The following is a 24,145-nucleotide window of genomic DNA, read 5'->3' as shown; positions in this document are numbered from 1 at the left end:
GGTGGCCGGTCTCCGATACGTACATCTATATCTACGCTTATTATTATTATTAAGCCTACGCCATTAGACAAAGGCCTAGTAGTATTGTTGTACCTAACTTAGGATTAGAGATATCAATCTTTTTTTATCTGTTTACCTGTTACTATCACTTTTGCTTTTTTCTTATAATTTTAAAAGCGCCCCCTATTTTTGGTTTTGCTTTAATGCGCTCTCTAGCCAGGTCGCGTCATCACATGAACGCCACGAAAAATTAACCTCAGAAAGTTGACGAGTTGGAACCAGATATTTTGTCGAAGGTACTGCATTTTGTTCGAGGTAGGCCTAGACCTGTCCTAGGCCTAGTTGTTATGTTTGTAATGGACATTTTGCTTTTGCATATCAATTGCTTCAGCTATTTAGTATATTCCTTATATATTTGGATGCCAGAATTAAACTTGGCCTAGGCTAGGCTAGGGTACACATCATGATGCGAAGACGAGCCGAGTCGAAGTAAATGAGTGGGCACCATGGTGGCCCTGACCTGGATAGAAGGCAGCCTAGGGTAGGCCATATGAGAGGCCTAGTATTATTATAGATGTGCAACAAAATAGGAAGGAGCAGAACACCAACACATGCATTACCTACTTACTTACCATCACATAGCAGTGTTTATTTAATTATTATGTTAAAAATTTACCTTTCCCAGACTGTATTTTTATAGTATTGTTAATTTTTAGTAAGGCGCGGGGAATATATATTAATTATTAATATTATATTTATATGGCCTATCCTCCGCTCAAAAATTTGGCCTAGAAATCCGTCCGCGTATTTGGGAAAATAAGGCCTGATTTCCACACAGATTTAGCAGAAAATTAGGCTTTGACCAAACCTTAACCGATGCAATTATTATGCAGCAGTTACGATAATATGCGTACCTATTTTCCTATCGATTTTCCGCGCAAATTTGGCAGATTTTTAAAATATCCTTCACGCAATTAAAAAACACTACAGTATGGTACCTTTCCAAGATTGTACTCTCAAAATTTCATTAAAAAAAAAAATTAATTTAGTATTTTGTTTTTGTTTCTTTGTAGATCTGTTATTACTATTTTACTATAATGACTGAAGAAGGAACAACGATTGTTATTTATGATGACAGCTTTCCAGCTATTCGTAATGAAACAGTAGTAAGTTATTGGCTCATTCAATTTTTTTTAAAATATTTAACCTTTGCAGCTTATCCCAGGTCAGCTAAGGTGATCTATAAAAGTAAGTTTCATACGAAGTACAAAGCACATCACATTCAACTATTTTACCATTGATGTAGATAAATGATGTTACTTTTATTATCATAGATCCAACTTTCTCCAAACTTTTTTTTGTTTAGTGTATGAAGTATTGAAGATTTGTTTGTAGTGTTCAAAAAGCAAATTTCTGATGTTTTTTATATTTGGGCAAATAAATTCATAAATTGATTTAATTTATTATTCAGTCTTTCTTTATGCAATTTATATTTACAGGAGACAACAGTTGCAACTGCTATACTACAGGGTTTTGGAGATTCTGCAAAGGCTATTCAGTTGGTAAGAACTTAATCAAAGTACAGTGGAAATAGCTCATTGAATTTTAATTCACAAATTGTAGCTTCCCATTCCACCTTTAATTTATCCTATTCATTCACATAATAAATTATTTTGGATAAATTAATATGTGACTAAAATGCAGTTCATCATAAAATTACTGAATAAACTTAGGTTTATTAGGCATGTTCCTATCTGTATCTGTTGTTTTTACACTTTGCATAAAGGTGAAACCAAGTAATAGACATTTGAATACATGTTTATTTTTTGGTTTCACAGGATGGAAATATTGAAACTGTTCAAGAAGATGATGAAGAGCAGAAAAAGGAAAAAAAGAGGATTAAATTTAAACAGAAGTGTTTGTTTTTTGAGGACTGCTCCAAATCATTTGAACAGCAGGCAGACGTCGTAGATCATCTGATTGCAGAACATGGAGTAGAGAGAGACCATCTGCTTTTGGAGGAATTTAACTCTATTGAAGATTTTAAAACTTGGAAAGATCATCTTGAGTTGGATAACTATGTTTATTATACAAGAAGAAATAAGCAAGACAAACGCTTTGTGTATTACTGTTGTAGAGATGGTCAGCCAAATCCAGAGGTAAAAAAAGACGGAGAAATATCTGTAGATCAAGAAACAAAAACAACATTACGTAAAACAAAACTTACCAAAAAATATGGCTTAACATGTCCTTCTAAAATGATTGCCAGAATGCTTGATACAGGTAAAGTGGAACTGTTCTTTTACAAGATCCATAGTCATCCGGTTGCTATGGAGGACACTCGAAATCATCCAGTGCCTCAACTTCTCCGTCAGGAATTATATGCCCAGTTTGCTTTAGACGCCACAGTGGATGAGGTTTATGAAATGTTGCATGGTAAGGAAACCACTGTATATCCTGTTTTCAAAGCTGTTATTCGAGATCTAAACAAACGGAGGCTTCGTAAGATTGCAAAAGATTTCCACGCAGATTGCAACATAAATAAACATTCAGGTATGTGGAATGCGATAAAACATTCAGCTCAAATGGGACGAATGGAAGGTCCAGTAGCCGCAGAAGAAAACAAAAAATCAAAATTGGTTTCTGTTCAGCATAAACTTGAACAGTTATATCATCTATTAGATGAGCCGGTTACGCAAAGCTTACTGTTGGATTATCTGGACTCTACATTGTCAAAACTGTTGAAGGAATGTTCTGCAGCATTTGCAGTGTCTGATTTCAAATTCCCTCTGGAAGATGAGTATCTAAGAAAGTACGACAAACAAAAGCAAGGAGACATAGATAAGCACTGGGAAGAAGCTTTGGAGAGTATGGACACGTTTGAAGGGAGTGAGCATGATGGCAATTCTGGAAGTCTTGATGACAGGTCTAGGGAGTTTGTTGCTCAGGAAGAGAACTTAATGAATCAGGGAGTTAAGCGAGATATTACAGAGAGTGATATGAAACAGCAAATAAAAAGAACTTGCAGGAATGATAGAGAAAACAATCAACCAAGAATTGATCCAAATACAGGAAAGCCTGTAATCAAAGTTAAGCAGAACCGGAAGAAGCTTTTCAACGTTCCACAGCGTCCAAGATTTCCGGGTCTACCAATGAGAACATTGGATGTTATTCGGAGGAACCCAGAAGCAATTCTTTCATTAAACACAGACGCTTCTGATTGTTCTGTCAACAAGGATGCAAATGCTACTTTACCACCAGGGAATGATAATGGGGAGGACAGCTCGTCACACGTACCAAGTGATAATAAAAAAAAAGTATCTGAAGCCAGCACTGGTGTAAAAGAGGTGTCAGATGATGGCAAAAAAATTGAATCATTGCCAGAATGCCATGCGGCAGAAGATGCCCAGCAGAATACAATTGGTCGTGAAGGCATGTCAGGCAGTGTTACTGCAACAGAAGTATTGGAACAGTTACAATCTGATGCAAATCAGGTCCAAGAAGTAATTCAAATGGAGATTGAAAATAGTGATGAGGCATCTGTTCACTCTCAGCTGCTGGAAATTGTTAACCTTGCAAAAGCAATGGTAGAGGGTGATTGCGCAAGCGATCAAGTTATCATTGTGAATGAAAATTCTGACATTCTGTCGGATGTTATTGAAGTTAGTGAAGAAAAAGATGTGACCGAAAAGCAATAAAAAATAAATTGTACCTTCACTTGGTGTCACTTCTCCTTCATAGCCCATTTCACAGGTGTGCAGACCCTAAATTCCTCATACTTGTATATCAGAGGAATTAGTAAATGAAAGTTTTGATTGGTGTTACTACACATTATCGAGTCTAGAATTAAGGAGGTTGTTGAAATTTCTGCTAATTCCTGAATGCCAGCCTTTAAGAATTTTAAAGAGGAATACTAGAACATTATCCTGTATGAACGTTATTCAAATTTAAGCTTTCCTTGAAGCTTAAGAAAACCCTTATTAACAATCAACTGCTGTATTTTATGCTTACATAATGAATGTATATTTTCTTTAATTGAGCACAAACCAATTAGTCATGGGTTTTAGATAAAATATTCCAGTTTTAAGCTACGTTCAAATCAAGCCCGGACCCGGTCTGAAGCCCAGACAAAAAATTGTAAGTTACTAAGTTTTTTTGAATGCTGCGTTCACATTGTGCACACAAAACGGTTGTTTGCGTTAAGTATGTATGCGTCTGATTGGTTTGAACCAACCAACCAAGCTTGTTGCTGATCAGTCCAAGAAAAAAAAAACGTACAAGATTAGGATACAAATGGCTCTCAGATCCATCGGTCCAGATCCGGAGTTCGTATTGAAAATCGTATGAATTTGATGTGAACGGTCCTATTCTTTACCACTGAACCCATTTTTCACGATTTTTTTGTCCGGACTTGATGTGAACATAGCTATATGTAGTACATGTCATGCCAAGGCACTGTACTCCAGTCACTGGATAGACCCCCTGTGCAACTCAGCTTCCTGGGGAGTGCTGTATAATGCTGTGGCTAGTGAGCACCTGGTACTTATGGGTTGGAGCGATTATGCTATACAGTTAAACTTGCCTAATTCCAATAATTTCTAAGTATCTTTTTTTCTCTTTTGTGGGGTCGTCCCACTTTTATTCATAAGTTCAGCATTCACAGTATAATTTGTAAAGAGTTGTTCAATATGGCTTCTTAAATTTCTAAGTATCTTATTTTACATAAATTAACAATCTGTATGTGGAATTCTATTTAAGTCAAACAATTTTTCAATGGAATTTTTGATTCGACTAAGGCAAGTTCAATCTATTTTAAAATTAATAACACAAATACACTTCAATATGTTTAAAATTGTTATCTTTTATTCATACAAATAAAACATTTCAGGTTAACATGCATGTACAGTAAAGTTAAGTTGTGCTACTTTTTTTCTGACCCTGTAATAGATTATATTTTTTAATACTGTAAATTAAATCTGCTTCATTTGTGTTACATGAAATCTTTAAAAGATATTCTTGAAAACAGCAGATATTTATAGTTGACTGAGTATGCAATTCTCCTATACATCTTATTGCTTGAATTTTGAAAATAAAAAACTTAATTGTTTCCAGAATTCTTGTCTGACGTGAATCATTATAAAAACATCTGTTTATTATGTTGCTCCTTGTTGTCTACTTTGTAACAATAAACTGAAGTCAGGTACACACTGCAGTTTTGATTATCAGTTAATGCACTCCCATGGACAACACACTACAAAGAAGCATTCACATTTAACTGATCCACTATGTCATTCACCGGCAGAAGGCATCGCGCGTCAGTCGCTCAATAGATAAATTGACTGTGGTGATGCTGTGTGTGTCTGGCTTAAAACAAAATTATGTAGACACGGGAAGTGACTCTCTGTATTCCTGCAATCTTCCTAACCATTGAGTCCAGTATTGGTTTGTTAAATTTCTGTTTAAGAAATGTACATCTGCTTGGTCACCATCTTTATATGCAATGACAATTGCAACATTAGTTATCTGTAAAGAAGAATAATGCAATTGTAGAAGCATCAAATTTCTGTTCAGATACATGTGCCCTCAGACATTATACCGTTACTGCTTAAACCTTACCTGATTTTGAGTACCTTCAGAAAAGTTGATTGCCCCTGCATAGGCTGCTGTCTGTAGGGGGTAGTCGTAGATCTGATTTAGGGTGCGTTTCTTTTTCCGCGATGTTTTCCAATCAATTACACAAAGATGATTTCTATTGGTGTCAAGAAGACCATTCAATTAACTCTAGTACTGTATGTGATATCAGTTAAGAAATAAATTTTGATAAAGGTAGCATAGGTCACATAGCAAATTATACTGTATTGTACACCAATCCCACAGTATTCTATTTCTGAAGGAAGTTGGGTAATACAATTCCCCATTTACCTCAAGACAGCAACACAGTCAACTATCCCATGGTAGTTGAGGTATGGATGTTGGACTGATGCCTCAAAGAACTTTAGGTCAGTGACATCTGGGAAGACATGTTTGATACTTGTCCAGTATCCCCTCAAGTCATCTGGAATGGCATCAGGTTGTTTGCCAGAGCTAATGTAATCCTGCACATAGTGGTGGAAGTCATGGCCAGTTTTGAACATTTCTAAAATCAAAGCAATATAACAAACAATATTTAAGCTTATGATATAAGAATTATGAGAACAAAATAAGAGAAAAGCCAGTGCAGTGGAGTTCATGCATGAAAAAATGGGGTTGGATTGGTCATAGGTTACATAAATCTAGCAACATGGAATCCCCAAGGAAAAGGACAAAACAAAAAAAAAACGCATTGAAAAGAAAAGTGAATGTGTGCTGGGTAGAGATTGCCAAAGTTAGAAATTGCCCAGAACCATGTAGGCTGGAAACTTGTAGTTAATAGCATATATTACTGCTAGGTAGCAAAGCTTGTTTATACAATATCATGAATTCTAATTTCTACAGAAATACGCAGAAAATAAGATATGAAAGTAAAGTAAAATTTACCTTGTTTGTATGTCTGGAAGCCTTGGAGTCCCAATTCTTGAATCATTTTGTTCTCCCATCTTTTAAGAATTGCTATCCTTTCCACTGGCATAGTCTCACTGAGAATCCTTGAAACACTAGCTGAGGCTGAATCTTTATAAAATAAAACATATCCATGAAATGGTGGTGTATAACTTTAAAAGTTTGCCTTATTTGAGAAAGTAATTTCTCATTAAGTTTTCTTAAAGTTATTTACAGGGGTACCAAGTCTCCAAAAAATCAGAAAGGCCTCCCGCAACAAAATAAGCTATCTTCTGCAAAGTCTTCTGATAATTACATATTTTTCATAGTGTATTATTAATGGACTCCCAGAAGTCAGTCCTGATGGGCATCACTATGTACAGGAAAATAAAAACGAGATCTCCTGGACATTTTTTTTTTGCAAAGACTGAACCTAGGACCTTGGGATTGGAAGACAAGCACATTAACCACTAAACCACATGTAGTCATTTATCTACCAGTTACTGTACCTGATTTCACACACTTTGCAAGGTCTTGGTTTATACACCTCTCTAAAGGAAAGAATAATGCTTTCCCATTTTTACTTATCGTTAATCCATCTACATGAGTATCCTCATCTTTGCTGCCATTATGAAAATGTGGATTATACTCAAATTTAAATTCGTCCTTCAAATCTGATGTCAATGTTGTTATTCTTCTAGTTTTTCTTTGAGTTTTCGTTGCACTGATTCTTGAACTTGAGGAGTATCTGAACTGTATGTTATGTTTAAAGCACAGCTGAATAAGCGGTAGGCCTAATATGCGATAATCTTCAAAGCATTTTGAAAACTTCAAAAGGGATGTTGGTAGAGTTGAGCACCTCATTATATCATCTTCTTCAGCATTTACAATATGATGGGTTACACTACCTTTGGTTGCCAAAATAGGCCTGCAAAGAAAGACATGAATACATTTAATTTTGTATATTATTTAACACCTAATTGGTTGAAGAGACAGAAACAACTAGATAGGGGTGCAAACCCCATTCATGGATGAGTGTATAGCCTAAGTTTGGGCTGCCACAAGGCCGCTTACAGAGACAGAGCAGGGTGGTATTTTATAGCACAGGTCTATAAAAAGGTTCCGCGGGAAAGAACCAATGCTAGTATAAAGAAAACAAGTTTGGTTTGGCAGTCAGTCTATCCTAATTATCATACTCAACACTGTCTAGGCCTAATCATCTTTGCCTTGAATATATCTTTGGAAGAATCAAATTTTACTTCATCCAATATTATCAAAATTAGCACCATTATGACAGTCTACCTCTCTCTACTGAACGTCCTGTGCACCACGTGTGTCGACCCCTGGCGCGTGTGTCGGACAAAATCACTGCACCGGTTAATTTGACCTCGATTGTAAACATTGCATTTGCCAGATAGTGTAAAATGTTTATCGGGAATAAATTAAGTTTTTCCTTATCACATGTTGTGCTATAATTAAAGTAAATGGCATGTAAAGGTATTAAAGTATATGAGTAAATTTATTGTAAATATCTTTTATAATTTATTTCCAGTTCATCCTTGCCGTTCTCTGATCAGACAATCGAGGCAGTATCGGGCATCGGGCAACCCGCTGTCACGTGACTGTTGAGTACTTGTCGGAACAACAATTGGAAGTTCTAGGCTAGGCATAATGATGGTAAATTGATTGATAATTTAAGTGATAAATATTGAAATAGGTTTTAGGATTTAGTAAGAGTCAGGTATAATGTGTGTGTATTTATTTTTAGGATGGACTAGAAGAAAGCCCAAACTTGCTGGCTGAGGATCAAGCGAAGGTGAGAAATTATTCAGAGCTAGCCTAGGCTTAGCCTCAATTTCGGTCGATCGTGTCCTAGGAAAATTGCCCCACCAACGCCCGTGCATAAAATTTGGACGTAACCCAACATGGGCATCCGCCCCTTTTTTTAATACTTCTGCTACAAACAAACGGCCACATCAAGAACATTCAGCTGCTAAATTGTAATTGTTTACATAGAAAGGCCTACTTTAAGTATGCAGATACATAAAATAATGTCATAATATGAAGTATCTAGCCCAGCTATCTGCTGTAGGCCTAGGCTCCAACCTAGGCAACCAAATATCAGTGTGGATGCCCAGCCTAAACCCAGATGTTTTTTGCAGGTCCTTCTTTCCTGGCCCTGTTTTTCAGAATCTGCCTAGCAGGCGCTAATGAACCTTCGCACCTAACTTTTAATTCTTAATATTTTTACCTCAATGTTCTTCTCACAGTCACAACATATAATTAACAAACACGTTCATCTGATTTAACCACTCACAAAGTACCTTATTCAACAAATAAGCCCACAAATAAGTACAGCGAATCTGTGTTTGCTAGCACGACGAGTGGCTGCTATTTTGCAATCAGTAAAAAATTGCCAGAACATTTAATTCTTAATATTTTTACCACAATGTTTTTCTCACAGTCACAACATATAATTACCAAACATATTCACATGATTTAACCACTCACAAATTACCTTTTTCAACAAATAAGCCCACAAATAAGTACAGCGAATCTGTGTTTGCTAGCACGACGAGTGGCTGCTATTTTGCAATCAGTAAAAAATTGCCAGAACATTTAATTCTTAATATTTTTACCTCAATGTTTTTCTCACAGTCACAACATATAATTACCAAACATATTCACATGATTTAACCACTCACAAATTACCTTTTTCAACAAATAAGCCCACAAATAAGTACAGCGAATCTGTGTTCGCTAGCACGACGAGTGGCTGCTATTTTGCAATCAGTAAAAAATTGCCATAACATTTATTCTTAATATTTTTACCTCAATGTTTTTCTCAGTCACAACATATAATTACCAAACATATTCACATGATTTAACCACTCACAAATTACCTTTTTCAACAAATAAGCCCACAAATAAGTACAGCGAATCTCTGTTCGCCTGCACGAGCGGCTGCCATTTTGCAATCAGTAAGAAATTGCCAGAATGTCTGAGTTTGCAGCGTGAAGTTTTTTTATTAAACGTTTATGAAAACTTATCTATTTGCGTTTGTATATCATTCTTTATATTGTATGGTATTATTGTTTGACTATCTGTGTTCACTTGAAATTCACACGCACAATAATTACTTCAAAAATTAGTAATTGATCCAAATGCGTACACAGATAGAAAAAGATATTTATATATATATATTATATATATATAAATTTGAAGTTTTTTGAGGCAATTATAAAACTTATATAGGTGCCTAAGCCTAAATCCAGAAAAACATATCAAAGCCAATGATAAACATCGGTTCGATTAACCTCGATTACGACAAAGTTCGAAAAGATGGTACTGCATGATACCAGATTTTGTTGTCGAATGTTTCATGGGAAAATTCCAATTAAAATTATAAGACTGGCCTTTAATGGTTTTAAAATTTAAGAATTGACTCGGACATTCTGGCAGTTTCTTACTTAATTGCTAAAAAGTACAGCTCGCCGTGCTAGCAAATGCAGAAACCCTGTATCAACCTATATTTATAAAGGTATCTTTTTGTTGAAAAATGTACTTTATGAGTGGTTGAATCATGTAAAAATGATTTATAATTATGTGTTGTGACTGTCAGAAGAAAATTAAGGTAAAAAAATTAAGAATTAAAAATTAGGTGCGAAAGAGCATTAGCGCCTGCCTAGCATACCTGGTCTGGTTATTGTTATGTAGGCCTAGCTTTTAGTTGATAAATTTTTAAATAGCTATATACAGTACTTACATATACATGAGGAATGCCTGAAATCAAAATCTTTGAAGGCTGATTTCTCATATATTGTTCTTTAAACAGCTGTGTGGTTATACGCTTGTAACTTCATAAAGAAATGTCCGTTTGAATGATTTTTTTACCATTTTATAGCTATTATATTACTCTCTAACACTGTATTAATAACTCAAAATCGATTTTTGCGACGAGTGTTGTCTTTGCCACAAATAAAATTTGGAATCCTCAGATTTTGGAATTGAATGTACAGTACGTCTTCATTACAACAGCCCTCACATTCAAAGCCAATTAGTGTGTACTGTAGCTAATGACAGTGCAGTCATATTTATTATAAAACAATCGTCAAAGCGTTGAAAAGTTTTTATATTTGGTTGTTTATAGCCAAGTCGCTCAGACACCGTAGACCTGAGTGCTGATACGTCTCTACTTGTTGACATTTCTGATGCATTAAGTGAGAGGGATAAAGTAAAATTCACAGTTCACACGAAGGTAAGCCCTCTAAATTCATTTTTATTTCAATTTTGTTAGATTTATATATTCATCATACTTGTCTTAACCTTATGAATTTGTTTCACCACTAAAGCTTTGCAAATTTTGTATCAAATGCAATGCTGACCTTTATTTTGCATGGCAATTTTAGGCTTGGATTTTCATTGTACAATTTTAATTTTAGTTTTTTTTTAATTCTCCAGGTAAGTATACTAATTTGTCTGGATAGCAATATTATCAATGCCAATAAATTATTTCATTATAATATCGCTAGACCCTAAATTTGAATAATAACAATAATACTAATTAAATGTTTGTGAAGATGCACCAATTCAATACAGAAGCTGGTTTTAAATCTTATCTGTTGTTCATTAATTGGATTTTCAGAATTTGGCACAATTAATTAGTTGAATTATTCATTGCATGAACCAGTAAATCAATTAATCGATTGATTTAATCAATGACAATTACATTGGTGGAGGAATTAATAAAATAATTGAGTCAAAGTGCTTCCAACCATTTGGAGAAATAATTATCAAGCTTCTTTCTGGAAATTGACAACCTCTTACTGACAAATTGTAATACAAAGTGGTCCATTTGAGACAAAAAAACCATTCTGCAAATGCCATTTTTAACCCTGTGAATACAATTTCAAATATATTGCCTTTTAGTGGTCTTATTATATTATATTGTTATATGTATCCATTATCTTATTCTGTAGGCCTTACTGGATTGTACTTTTTAACTAATTTATTCAAGTGTCACCCTTCTAAAAATGGCCAGCCAGAACTGGCTTATGGGAGACTAATTTAATGAATAAGCTATCGGTCTACTCCCTCGTTCCGCAATCTTTTTAGCCCACGATCCAAATTATATGTCAAGCACTCTGATGCGACCCATTGAACCCAAAGTCGATAAAAACATCCGTCATTTTATACGTGCGAGGGATAGCGGGAAGAGCCATCCACATAATTCTTTTGTGAATTGATTAAAAGATATTATCACCCACAAAATCACTATGTAAAACCCATAATAATGAAAATATAACTTTGAATTACTCATTTACCAAAATATTTTTTTCAATAAGTTGAAGACTTCCAAAAATTAATGATTAACAGACACTTTATTATAAATTCCTAGTGCTGCCAGAAGTTTATGGGTTATGCGAAGACATACAGTAGACAAATTGAATTTAGAAATGTTTTCTCATTATAATTTGCAGCTGAAAGTTTGTTCATTAAAATGAACAAAACTAATATTTTAAAGTTGTACAAAGTACAAATGTTTTGATAGTAATTTTTTAACATGAAACTGTGATAAAGCGTAACAAAAGTAAACTGATGCATTTTTCACACTTAAATTGCACTTTCGTGTACTGTAATTTAATTTTGTTTGTCTTCATTCATGTTAAGTAAAGTTTTCATGATCTGAAGAGATTATGCAACCCATCAATTTTTTTTTTGCGACCCATACATTGGGTCGCGACCCTTAGGTTTACGGAACGGTAATGTAAATAGCTAAAATAAAACTAAAATTTGTGGATTAAGAATCTAAACAATGCGCTGTATTGTACTTGCAAAGTATGATGTGCAATCCATTGTATCTTTTAAGACAATTATTGCTGCAAAGCAGCCAATTCGTATTCTTGACAGCAATTTGACCTCTGAAAGGTCATTGTTTGTCAAAAAACAAGGGCCTTAAAGACGACTGAAACGCGGAGTTTCCTTCTTTCGTTCTGCCGGGAAAAATCAATTACTTTAGGCGACATTTGTAGACTAACCTACTCGTACCAACATCCGCATGTCGCGCTAGCCTTATCCTACTCTAGGCCTAGACTAGCTGGTATAGGCCTAGCCTTGAAGGGACGAAGGTCCCAATGAAAAACAATGTCGCTCTTTGATAGCTAACATTGTCTATTTAACATCACAATAATTCATTATTAGACCTATAGTTGTTTTTTGAATTGTACTCCACAAATCTCAGCCGATACCTCACACAACTCGTTAACGTCTCGTATCTATTGTCGTGACGTCATGGCTCGCTGGCTCACACTTGTGATGTCTCACACTTGTGTTCAAATAACACGCTGGCTCGCACTTTGGCAACACTCTTTGGCAGTCAACTCGCCCCTAGAAAACCCGCCCTTGGAAACTTGCCCCATAAAAAAATGTACACTTCCTAGACCATGCAGTCTTCAAAATAATAATTGTAACCTTTGGTAATCAACTACATTTTCCACATACATAGAAATTTTTAAAACTTAAAAAAAACCTAAACCATAATTCACCACTATAGACACTTTTTGACAAAAATGAAAAATTACGACTTTTTTACCCAATGAGAAGTGTTCTAATATAGACAATGGGTCGTGTCTCATATTATTTGTTGTATTTTTATTTTTCATTATTTTCACTTGACTTCATAAATAATTTTGTTCGAAGAACATTTATATGCAGTTGTACTTCGCAGCACTTCACTTGCAATTTGCAATTTCTAGTTTACTTCTTTAAATTTTGTTTGACATTGTTTTGAAACAGAATTAATGATATGCATAGCCATTTTGCTATCCCTGCAGTGACTTCATTTCAAATCTGTTTCTGTATTTTTCGTAGGTGGTACCCACATCAAATAGTTTAGAAATTCTTGTAAGTTTATTACAAAGATATTGTAAATTTGGCCTTATATATTGTGATTGTATATCTGTGCCATTTATTACCCACTACCCAGTGGCCTATCTAACTGTGTAAAGGGGAGCCTGGCGTCGAAGAGGGAAGAGTGCAAGTCCTCAGAAAAGAGGTCTCTTAGGCCCCCTCTAATAGAAAGATGCTGAGCAAAAACATTAAAATATAGAATCATGTTCTCCCTCTCACTTGGAGTAATGTTCTTTCTATGTTACATACATTAAACACACTCAGTAGTTAAAAGAGCACGTCAATCTCCCATCTATTGTGGTAGCACCACCATTACTTTTCTATCGTGCTCCATCACCCCCCCTTCCCCCCTTCACTGTAGATATGCCACTGTAAACAACCAGTTATTGATGCTACAGTATTATATAAAAAATCCTGCAATATATTTATTTTAGCCTTTTTTTGTGCACAAGTTCAGTATGTTAATGAGGTTTTGTGCTATACAGTAAGTGTGCTGTCTCTAGTGTGATATGCATGTGTTAATAGACATCAATATACATAGGATAAAATCACATGTTTCTCTGTTTGGTTTACCTAATGGACCTTTCACAGAAACAATGATAGAGAAGGAACATAGGCCTATTAATTATTCTTAAACTACCAATACCAAAATGTGTTTTATTTCCTACTTTGAAGTAGAGTGTACAGGTAGTATAGTTTTATGATTGTACAGTTTGTTTCCAAGTTTTTGAGTTCAATCCTGGCTTAAAATTCAGGATAAAAATCATCCATAAAAAAAGTTAATTTACAACATGGCCAGATATGTTTTGTGACATCACCATATTTTTTGTTCCATTTGTTCCATAAAGCTAAGCTAAAAGTAATTTACATTGCTTATTATTTGGTTATTTTTTAATATGTAAAATTACTATATATGAAGAAAAGGACAATATATAATAAAGAATGATTAAATAATTAATTAGGAATAAGTAAGTTAGTTTGTAGTTAGAAATGGGATTGAGAAGGAAATACTTATAATTTATTAACCTACATTTTTATTAGTACAATTGTAATAGTTTATAGCATTGAAACTTATGTGGCATGTTTGTGTGTGTACAAATACTATATATAATGCTTACATTATTACTGATTAATAATATTTGCTTCAGTAAATGTACAGTAATTTTGTATTGTATTATAATTTCTTTAGATTTCAGCATTTGCCCATGTTATTTGAATTATATTTATTGTATTTATTATATATTTTCATTTTTTGGTATTTTTCTGGTGTACAACTCGAGCATTTTGCAGGTTCATTCAATAAACTTGAATTAGAGAGTAATTATATTCATGTGTTGATTTAGTATGAATTCTGTAATCCTACCACTCATATTGAAAGTGTAAACATGCCATTCTTGATTCTGATTGGCCGTGAGATAACATAAATATTTCACAGTCTGTACAGTATTAATGATCGAGACACAGACGATTATAAATATCAAACCTTGCATTGTACAGTAGCATTTATGTAGCACTATAAAAATCAGAGTACATTTTATTTGTGTTTTCATTAATAAACCGTAAATGAAATATTGCTTGGAGGAAAAAAACTCAGAATCGAGAAAAAAATAAAAACAATGCATAAGAAAGGACACCTGTAAAATTAACTGAAAGGCATGAATCAAAGTCTAAGACATGTTTGCTCATTTATTATAAATTTATGAATAGAAAAGTTGATAAATAAGTCATCTCATATCATCAAGACAAGTTAATTAAGTTTTGTCAGGATGCATTGTCCTAAAAAAATAATGAGAAAGAAATATGTTTTAGATTCATTGTTAAAATTTCTGGATTTTCTCCTAAATTATATGATAAAAATAAATGAATACTTAAATGATGGAGAATAAATCCCATTAATATTAGAGAAGTATTTTATAGCTATAATTTAATAATAATAATTATTACAGTATGTACATCTTTCCTAGAGAAACCATTTTCTACAAACTATAATTTTCTTTCCATTCATCCATAAAATGAGAAATTAAATCCCTATACCTGTAAAAACCATTATTGAATATACTGTAATGAATTATAATATTAAAACAGATGTTGGAGTTAAAAATAAATGGCTGGATGTTTACCAAATATACTGTATTTCCAAATCAAATTTAAAAAGTGTAACTCTTTTGTGTTGGAACATTGAATATACAGCTGAACCTCCAGGGTATGCAGAGTGGGGACTTAGAATTGTGTTATTATACTATTCATAGTTTATGCATGTTGTCTTGATAATCAGATTCAGGTTTGAATTCAGTTTCATATTCAGATTCAGATTCCTATTTGATTTGTCATAAAGCTAACTATATGAAATGAACCTTATAAATACTGTACAACAATACTAATTAATAGTTATGATTTAAAATATTCCTTCATATTTGATTTATTTTCTTAAAGAAGGATATACTGTACAGAATTCTGGAAAAGGTTCATGAAAATCAAAACAATTATAAAATTAAAGTGATACTAATCAATAATCGCTATTTGATTTAAGATTCATATTAATATTTAACTTATTGTCATAAATACAGTAATACAAAATTAAAAACTAAAAACAGTTGCTATACAATTAAGGTGATACTAATTATAGTCACCATTTGATTTAAGATTCATATTCATATTTGATTTACTGTCATATAAAAGGCTATATGAAATAGTGTATAAAAATTAAAATTTTGGAAAAATACATAAAACTAAAAATACACAATACTACTACTATTAAAGTGATACAGTACCTTCAGTTAATCAGTACTCTCTATTTGGTGTCATATTTTTAATTTCTTTCTCATACACATACAAATATTAGGTATAAATGTAAAATATGAACAGGTATGGCTTCATCATAATGTACGTGTACCTTAAAAATATATACCAATGTTAATGTGCCATCAGTTGGTGTTATTAAACTAACATACTGTAAACATGAACATGTGTGAATTGAATGCGTTAATTGTACTTCTACTATTAATTTTGTTATTGACATTCTGTTGTTTTCTTTTTTCATTGACATTTATAGACAACATTGCCAGATTTCAGCAAGAGTGAGTTTTCTGTTGTCAGGGAACATGAGGAGTTTGTTTGGCTCCATCACATGTTTGAGGAGAATGAAGATTATGCAGGCGTTATCGTGAGTACCGACAGCCTCCATTACGTAAAGTTCTCTCGGGGTGGCATTGCTACTCCAACATGATTCCTTATTTTAGGACTAGGCAGAAGCAGTTGTTGTTATTGTTTTTCTTTACCCTTGAGCCCCTAATCACCATTGGCTTTACAGTAAGCCCTTTTATAGGTGAACTTTATAGAATAATGTTAGTAGTCAAACATATTCATGTTTTTGTTAATGTATATTTTTCCGTTAACAACAATCTAATGTCCGCTGATGACAGCCATTTACAGGATATTATAGCTGAGGATGTTGCCATTTCATTATCAAGCAGGATTAATATGCCTTGCTCTTTATGGCATGTACAGTACTTGTTCGACTACCTTGTTATAAACTTGTTGAACAGAAGAAAAACTTAGTTTTTCCTAACAGTTTATATATTTACCTATCTCAATCTGATTCTTTATTGAAATTCAGCTGTATTGGTTGTTACGATTTAATGCCAAGGTATTTTAAATTAGTAGTATACTTGCGAATCTTTTTAATTCTAAACATAATCTCACCATTATTATACCATTGTCACCAACCCTTCCAAATCCAGTGTATTTGTAATTTAGCTATTAACTGTCTAATGGGAAAATCATGTACAGTATTTGAACCTTGACACACTCAATGCTCTGTTATTTAGTTGTTCGTTATCAATGAATATTGAGTAGGCACCTGTATCTCATGGGTGAACCGTCACTGTAGTTAACCTTACACCATTATGTACATCCTGTTTTACAAATGAGGAAGTTTGGACCGTTACAGGAAAAATCTAGTTCCTGAATTGCATTGATTTAGAATGGTCCTTATGTCCTCCTCTATCGGGAAAATTCTAAAGTTTCATACATAATCTGCAACTGCATGGGGGATTATAAGCCTATATCCAGCCATGTATTAATCTTAAACCTAAATCAAATACATTTAACGTCTCCTGGATGAAAAAAACAAAACAAATGTGTATACTGTATTAAATTCCTTTGCCTATTAGGAACTTTTCTAATCGCCAGATTTCTCTGTTATTTACTTGTTCGTTATCAATGAATATTGAGTAGGCACCTGTAGCTCATGGGTCAACCGTCACTGTAGTTAACCTTACACCATTATACTTCATTTGTACATCCTGTTTTACAAATGAGGAAGTTTGGATCGTTACAGGAAAAATCTAGTTCCAGTTGCATTGATTTAGAATGGTCCTTATGTCCTCTATCAGGAAAATGCTAAAGTTACATACATAATCTGCAACTCCATGGGGGATTATAAGTCTATATATTCAGCCATGTATTAATCTTCAACCTAAATCAAATACATTTAACGTAGAACATTCACATTTTCCCAAATACCATTTTTTTCTCCTGGATGAAAAAAAAACAAAACAAATGTGTATACTGTATTAAATTCCTTTGCCTAATGAACTTTTCTAATCGCCAGATTATAGGACACTTAATTTTCATAAATATATGGAAAAAAAAGATTTGTACATTTAAAATCATTTTACTAATTATAGTAAACAGTTAATTATGCTGTACAATTATTTGTCTTGATGCCATAACTACAAAGCTACACTATAATTGTAATCCCTTGACATTGTCGTAGATTCCACCAGCACCACCTAGGCCAGATTTTGACGCATCCAGGGAAAAGCTTCAGAAACTGGGAGAAGGCGAGGGAACTATGACCAAGGAGGAATTCTCAAAAATGAAACAGGAGTTGGAAGCGTAAGGATTTACTGATTTTAAACTTTCTCATTCAAAATTAAGTAATTACAAGATAGAAATAAAATATTTACTCTGGTGCTCTGTATGTCTCATTTTAATATAACAAATTAACAAATAATTTTTTCTGTTTTTTAAAGGGAATACTTAGCCACTTTCAAGAAAACAGTAGCAATGCATGAGGTGTTTCTACAGCGTCTTGCTGCCCACCCAACATTAAGAAGCGATCAGAACTTCAAGGTGTTTTTGGAGTATGATCAAGATGTAAGTACCGCATTGAATCTTGGACTATTCATCACACATAGTGAATTACGTAATAGACCATTTGTCATACAGTGAACCACAGGGTAAATATGGCCCATTCATGATGGTGACTCATATATACCATACATGGACCATCTGTGACCCATTGTAATCATAGACCATCCATGGACTGTTTATTACACATGGTGAATCAAATCATTGACTATTTATACTGTGCTATTGAATATGAATACATTTTTTTATTTTATTTGCTAGTTAAATGTACGAGGAAGGAATAAAAAGGAGCGATTCGATAGTCTGTACAAGTCACTAACAAAATCAGTTAGTGAGGTTTTTCTTTCTGGACAAAAGGTAAGTGTTAATATAATCAACTTCAGTATTTCATTAACCTTTTTAATTTATCTTGATATTTAAATTGGTTCACATCATTTGTGGTCTGCCTTTAATTAATTATTTAAAGCATTAATGTCAACAGGCTCTATTCAGGAACAATGTACTTTGGTTTGTTCAGTGTATTTATAGTATTTTTTGTACAGTTACAACTAAATCATGATATTGTTTCCATACCTAGATTTATAATCAGGTTTTTTGTTTTTCCTGCTTTATTTTCCCCTGTCTTTCTCTCAGTGATAAAATAATCTTATCTTCAGTTTACTTCCACTTATTCCTACTCATTTAGAGAGAAAAAGCTATGGTCGTTTGCCTTATTTAAGTTCTTGGTAGTTATTGCTTGTCTTCTCCCTCAGAGAAGAAGACAGGGATAGAATCTCTTGCCTCCCTCCCTCTCCTGTTTCTTCCATCTGCCAGTTTCTTCTACTATTTCTACATCTAATGCCTCTGAGTAGCAGAATAAAAGAGTATCTTGCATTTAAATTAAATTTGCATATTAACGTAATCATTCTTTTTTTTTTCCAGGATGTTGATTGTTTCTTTGAACACGAAAAGAGTTTTCTAGTAGAGTACCACAACCGAGTAAAGGATTCCACCACTAAATCAGATAGAATGACACGTTGTCATAAAAGTAAGTCTATGTTTACTTACATTTACTTATACCATAGTTTCCCGAGTATAAGCCCAACCCTCTACTTTACATCCTACTTAATGTACCAGTGTTTCTTCGGGCATAAGCCCAGGGCATGATTAGAACTAAATTTTGTATTTATGTTCAGACCTGGAAAAAAAATTTTGTGCCTCTGACCATGGAAATTGTCTCGATAAAATGCCTTCAGCACCAAATGCTATCTGTACACTATATAACCCAACAGTTTATTTTTTTGAATTTTTTTCCCCAAAAATGCCTTCGGGACATTCATGATGCCTTCGACTGCTGGTTTTGCGGTCCTGTTTATATTTCTTTTATGTAATGTGCAATTGTTTTCTAGATGTGGCTGATAATTACATTCAGATATCTGGAGGCCTCACTGGACTGGCTACAATTGAAAGAACAGACTTAGACAAGTAAGTGTTGATTTTATTAGTTGGCTTATTTCTGCATCCACTGCTCTCTTAAATTTAAAGTATAAATCAATGAAAGTAAAAAAATGCAATGCCAAATATCATTGAATAAATTCATTTTAATGGTAACTATGATGGTATCTTGCTTCTCTTGGCTACTTGGCACTGCAAAAAAAATGTTTGCATTGTTATTATTTTTTAAGAAATAATTGGTCAGCAAAAACTAATTTTGAAACATTACATATAGTTGGTTAAACTTACCTAATGTAAACTTTGCCTAACTCAAATAATTTATAAGCAGATCTTATTTTACATGCAAAATTGTTGTTTTCCATTAATTAATGATCTGTAAGTCAAAATTTTATCTAAGTCAAACAATTTTTCACTGCCATTTTGGATTCAACTTCGGCAAGTTCAACTGTATTAGGGAACCCAAATCTGCGTAAATTATCAAAGAATTTAGCTGTGGATGAAATTTCTGGATGATCAGTAAAGCACTCGTTGAAACGCCCTTTAAAAATGTTCATATTTGTTGTTCCAAACTTATTACAGACTGAAGTGTAAATGTTGGCAATATCTTGTTATCCCCTTGTTTTGCTCTCTTCAGGTTTTTCAACAAGATAGCTGATACTTTTGAAAAACTTAGGGTAAGTTGGAGTTATTTTGTATTGATCATTTTTTTAACATAATTATTAGACAAACTTACATACTACAAAATATTAAACATTTTAAATTGCTGAAAATAAAGAATAAAGTCTGAAATAAGTTACTCTATCACTGTAGCATTCATTAGAATAATTTTTCTTTATCCACTTTACAAATACATAAAATAACAGTTTTATCTGCTGATGTTTGGTGGCAGTCTGTGCAGATCCTCATTAAAAACAATCCATTACAGGCGCCTCATCCCACGGTGTTCTCTATGGAATAGTGTTGATGTGCGCAGCTTAAATTTAATTAATTTAATTTTTTAGGGTTTCAAGATTTTACCAAATACTTTCTTAAATGCATTTTTTGCTATTCTTATAAATTTTAGAAACTAGAAGCAAGAGTTTCATCTGATGAGGATCTCAAACTTTCTGATCTTCTTCGGTATTATATGAGAGATTCAGCAGCAGCAAAGGTAACAACTGATTAACCTGTCTTTTAGTTAAGCTGTTTCTGTTATCTTTAATTATTATCACTATTATTAGTTAATAACTTATCCACACTAGATAAATTGTTAACTTGACATCTGCTGGGAAAAATTAAGCCAGCATTCCCTGATACATGTTAAGGTTTGTTTGTGTAAGATTAGCACATGTCCTGTGTAATATCTATGATAAAAAATCAAACATTTTAGAGGCATGTAACATTCCAACTATCTCCACATTTTAAAAAAATCTCTTAACGACATTTAGAATTCAATGATTTTTACTGTTCACCCTTAATACTATTGTTATTTTTGTTATGATCACTATATTTTGATTATTATCCTTATTACTGTGATCATTATTATGAATATGAATATTATTATTATTGCTATTATTATTATTACTGGATTACAGTGTTATTGTTGTTTTTATTGCTATGTTTTGGTAGTTGACACTTGCACAGGGAATATCTCCCTTTGTTATCTACCATCTCGTGTGAGGAAAATAAAATCATGAATTATGAATTATAATGTGTCTGTGCACATGGTTATAGGAATTGACACTGTGGTATCTTATTTTCATAATCTGCATATCAGTTGTACAAACTTTTTTTTAGCAAGGTTGTAATCACTAATGGATGTGGAATACATGATTATGAAATTGTGATAAAGTATGTTAAATTTTAAAATTCAACATCTTTTCCAGTCTCTGCTTCTTCGCCGCTCTCGTTCTCTTGCAAACTATGAAACCGCTAACAAAAATTTGGAGAAAGCTCGCCAGAAAAACAAAGATCTTGCACAATCTCAGACAGCGCAACAAAAGGCCTGTGAAAAATTTGAGAAAATCTCGGAGATAGCCAAGGGTGAACTGACTGACTTTAAGGCACGCAGAGTAGAGGCCTACAGAAAATACTTGGTAGAATTAGCTGAGCTGGAACTTAAACATGCAAAAGTAAGTCACTGATTGTAGAAAGTGTATTTCACTCTGGTTTGATTTGTCTTTCTTGTTTTGAACAGGGTTAAAACTAGTTTTCATTATGGCCATCTAAAATAAGATCATCTCAAGTATAACCATTAGAATTAGGACCATCATTAGTAAGACCAGCTCAATGAAGACCACCTCAACTTAGACCATTGCATTCAAGACCATTGGAATTAGGATGGTACAGTAGTGGTAGATGGTACTTGCTCGTATCAAGGTCAGTCGACATAAACACCATATACATTTACGTCAGTTGACCTCGATTGCCCTTAGATACGAGCATGTGCAGCTACAGCAATGAATTGGATATTATTTATCATGTTATTTTATATACAAGATTAAGAGATGTTTAATTTATATTTTGCCAGGCCCAGGTACAACTTCTACGCACTTGCATAACATCACTGAAGGAGGAGCACTGAACTCACAGGAAATTGACAAAGGAAGCTTGCTCCAGTGTCAATAAACTTGCTGGTTATCATATCCCATAATATGTTTTCCAGTTGTAATAATATTATTTATTTATTTTTTAAATTTTATTTACAAATTTATTATACAGATAACTGTCTGTAAATAGTAACTACTGTAGTAAAAAGTTTTGGAGAATTCCATGTAGAAATCATGGAAATGTTAGAGATAATGAATATGTGATTAATAGGACATTATTCAAGTTAATGATTCAAAAATGTATAAAAACATCCAGAATTGTAACAAATCAGGAGCACTTTATCACTGGCTACAAGTGTGCTTTTGTGTAACATTTTGTTAAAAAAAACTCATCATTGCTAGAAAAATGACACTGATTATTTGGTTGCATTGTACTTAATGTTTGAAAGTAAGATAACCAAAGTAAAAAAAAAACATCTATGTAGCATATGTGGACATCAAATCAGATTAAATCTGATTGTACCAGTTTAAACCTGTTGAAACCGGTTTGAACTTGATTATACCAGATTAAATGAGATCATATTCAAACATCTGTCAACAATTTTAACTAGGAATGTTTTTGTTTTTTTAATATCTTCAAATATTTTTGTATACATGCTTTTTATTCCCTTATTTGATTAGATATTATGAAGTATTCATTATCTGTGGAACTCCTTCCAGTATCCACATAGTTTTTGTTGTCATATACTTTAAAACTAGATGGAATTTGTTTGTTATTGAAATGATTATAAATATATAATACATGTATGTTAACATTTAAAGGTACTTTATTAATTTTGAGACATATCGTCATGTTGATAATATTGTCAAGGTATGTGGAAGTGTTTGCTTTATTTGTTGCAAAATGTTTACTGTACAACATGTAGAAACATAATATGTGAGCCTGACTGTACTAAATCAGCATATTCTTGGGTACTTGTTCATAGTACATGTTCCCTATTATAATATATGTGATATTTTATTATATCTTATAAATCTGATATTAAAACATAGCATGATCACATAGTCATGGATAATTTTTTTTTCATGTTCATCACCCTGGTAGAAGGGGAGAGGAGAGATAATACTTCAATTTCAGGGGTGACAAGTCTCCCGTAACTTGCGCGAGTGTTATGGAACAGGCGCGGATCCAGCGGGGGGGGGGGGCACGAGGGCTTGTGTCCCCCCCCTGTCGCTCAAGCTGAGAATTAAAAAAGAGGGAGAAAAATTTGAGTTAAAGAGAGGAAAGGGGGAAAAAGGGGAGTTAAGTGGCGATCCAGCAGTGGGTGAAAGGAGAGCTTGATTGTTTACCACTTATTTACACCAACCATGGTGGGGCGGAGGTGGACTTCATATTGTCCCCACCCCCTCCCCCGTGGTCCACGAAAATATATGTGCGGCCTGCCAAGCAACATTGGCTAGAAAATGCCTTGTTTTTACGACACCAATCCTCTCTAATTAGACCTAACTAATTTAATGATAGTTTTAGCATGCTTCCCTTCTCTCCCCTCTACTGTACTGTAAATTTTTCACCTGAGTAGCCTCACATTTCTCCCTTACTATGA

General features: G+C 33.5%; 3 protein-coding genes across 9 annotated transcripts in view; 2 read left to right on the top strand and 1 right to left on the bottom strand.

Annotated features, from left to right (window-relative positions):
• Positions 1–4,111, top strand: part of LOC117111924 — a 6,746-nt gene extending 2,635 nt beyond the window's left edge. For 2 of the 3 annotated variants that reach the window (XM_033254965.1, XM_033254966.1), the window contains exons 3-4: positions 1,500–1,562; positions 1,839–4,111. In XM_033254965.1, the coding sequence (XP_033110856.1) occupies positions 1,500–1,562; positions 1,839–3,698 (1,923 nt within the window). In that variant the 3' untranslated portion in view covers positions 3,699–4,111. Of the gene's footprint in view, positions 1–1,074; positions 1,167–1,499; positions 1,563–1,838 lie in introns of those variants that run through there. The other variant, XM_033254964.1, reaches the window with a different exon arrangement.
• A 730-nt stretch (positions 4,112–4,841) lies between these two features.
• LOC117111928 (mitochondrial genome maintenance exonuclease 1-like) lies at positions 4,842–7,868 on the bottom strand. 4 transcript variants are annotated; one of them, XM_033254973.1, is made up of 6 exons: positions 7,803–7,868; positions 7,026–7,444; positions 6,517–6,648; positions 5,923–6,136; positions 5,617–5,749; positions 4,842–5,523 (listed from the first exon to the last, which is right to left on the bottom strand). In XM_033254973.1, the coding sequence occupies exons 2-6, from the start codon at positions 7,378–7,380 to the stop codon at positions 5,377–5,379; spliced, it is 981 nt and encodes a 326-aa protein (XP_033110864.1). In that variant the 5' UTR covers positions 7,381–7,444; positions 7,803–7,868; the 3' UTR covers positions 4,842–5,376. The 4 variants fall into 4 exon arrangements, with proteins under 4 accessions (XP_033110864.1, XP_033110861.1, XP_033110862.1 ...); XM_033254970.1 differs by having other exon boundaries at positions 7,776–7,856; XM_033254971.1 differs by having other exon boundaries at positions 7,743–7,834.
• Positions 7,869–8,083: 215 nt separating this feature from the next.
• LOC117111925 (sorting nexin-6-like) lies at positions 8,084–23,606 on the top strand. 2 transcript variants are annotated; one of them, XM_033254967.1, is made up of 14 exons: positions 8,084–8,193; positions 8,285–8,332; positions 10,667–10,774; positions 13,387–13,419; positions 16,478–16,588; positions 18,203–18,324; positions 18,462–18,585; positions 18,841–18,936; positions 19,501–19,606; positions 19,968–20,043; positions 20,648–20,687; positions 21,077–21,163; positions 21,879–22,124; positions 22,523–23,606. In XM_033254967.1, the coding sequence occupies exons 1-14, from the start codon at positions 8,188–8,190 to the stop codon at positions 22,574–22,576; spliced, it is 1,257 nt and encodes a 418-aa protein (XP_033110858.1). In that variant the 5' UTR covers positions 8,084–8,187; the 3' UTR covers positions 22,577–23,606. The 2 variants fall into 2 exon arrangements, with proteins under 2 accessions (XP_033110858.1, XP_033110859.1); XM_033254968.1 differs by lacking the exon at positions 13,387–13,419.
• The last annotated feature ends 539 nt before the right edge of the window (positions 23,607–24,145 follow it).

This window comes from Anneissia japonica, unplaced genomic scaffold, assembly GCF_011630105.1.
Source record: "Anneissia japonica isolate Jap-2015-1 unplaced genomic scaffold, ASM1163010v1 scaffold1594_len1068242_cov183, whole genome shotgun sequence".
Taxonomy (NCBI): Eukaryota; Metazoa; Echinodermata; class Crinoidea; order Comatulida; family Comatulidae; genus Anneissia; species Anneissia japonica.
Note: the sequence above shows the minus strand (reverse complement) of the source record. Positions and strands in the feature narration are given on the sequence as shown.

Bases quoted from the DNA above. Each gene is read 5' to 3' on its own strand.
- LOC117111928 (XM_033254970.1), bottom strand. The intron at 6,649-7,025 runs GTACAGTAACTG...TATTTTATAAAG, and splicing joins TGCAAAGTGTGTGAAATCAG to ATTCAGCCTCAGCTAGTGTT. The intron at 5,524-5,616 runs GTAAGGTTTAAG...TCTTCTTTACAG, and splicing joins CTGAAGGTACTCAAAATCAG to ATAACTAATGTTGCAATTGT.
- LOC117111925 (XM_033254967.1), top strand. The intron at 16,589-18,202 runs GTGAGTACCGAC...ACATTGTCGTAG, and splicing joins AAGATTATGCAGGCGTTATC to ATTCCACCAGCACCACCTAG. The intron at 18,586-18,840 runs GTAAGTACCGCA...TTTATTTGCTAG, and splicing joins TTTTGGAGTATGATCAAGAT to TTAAATGTACGAGGAAGGAA.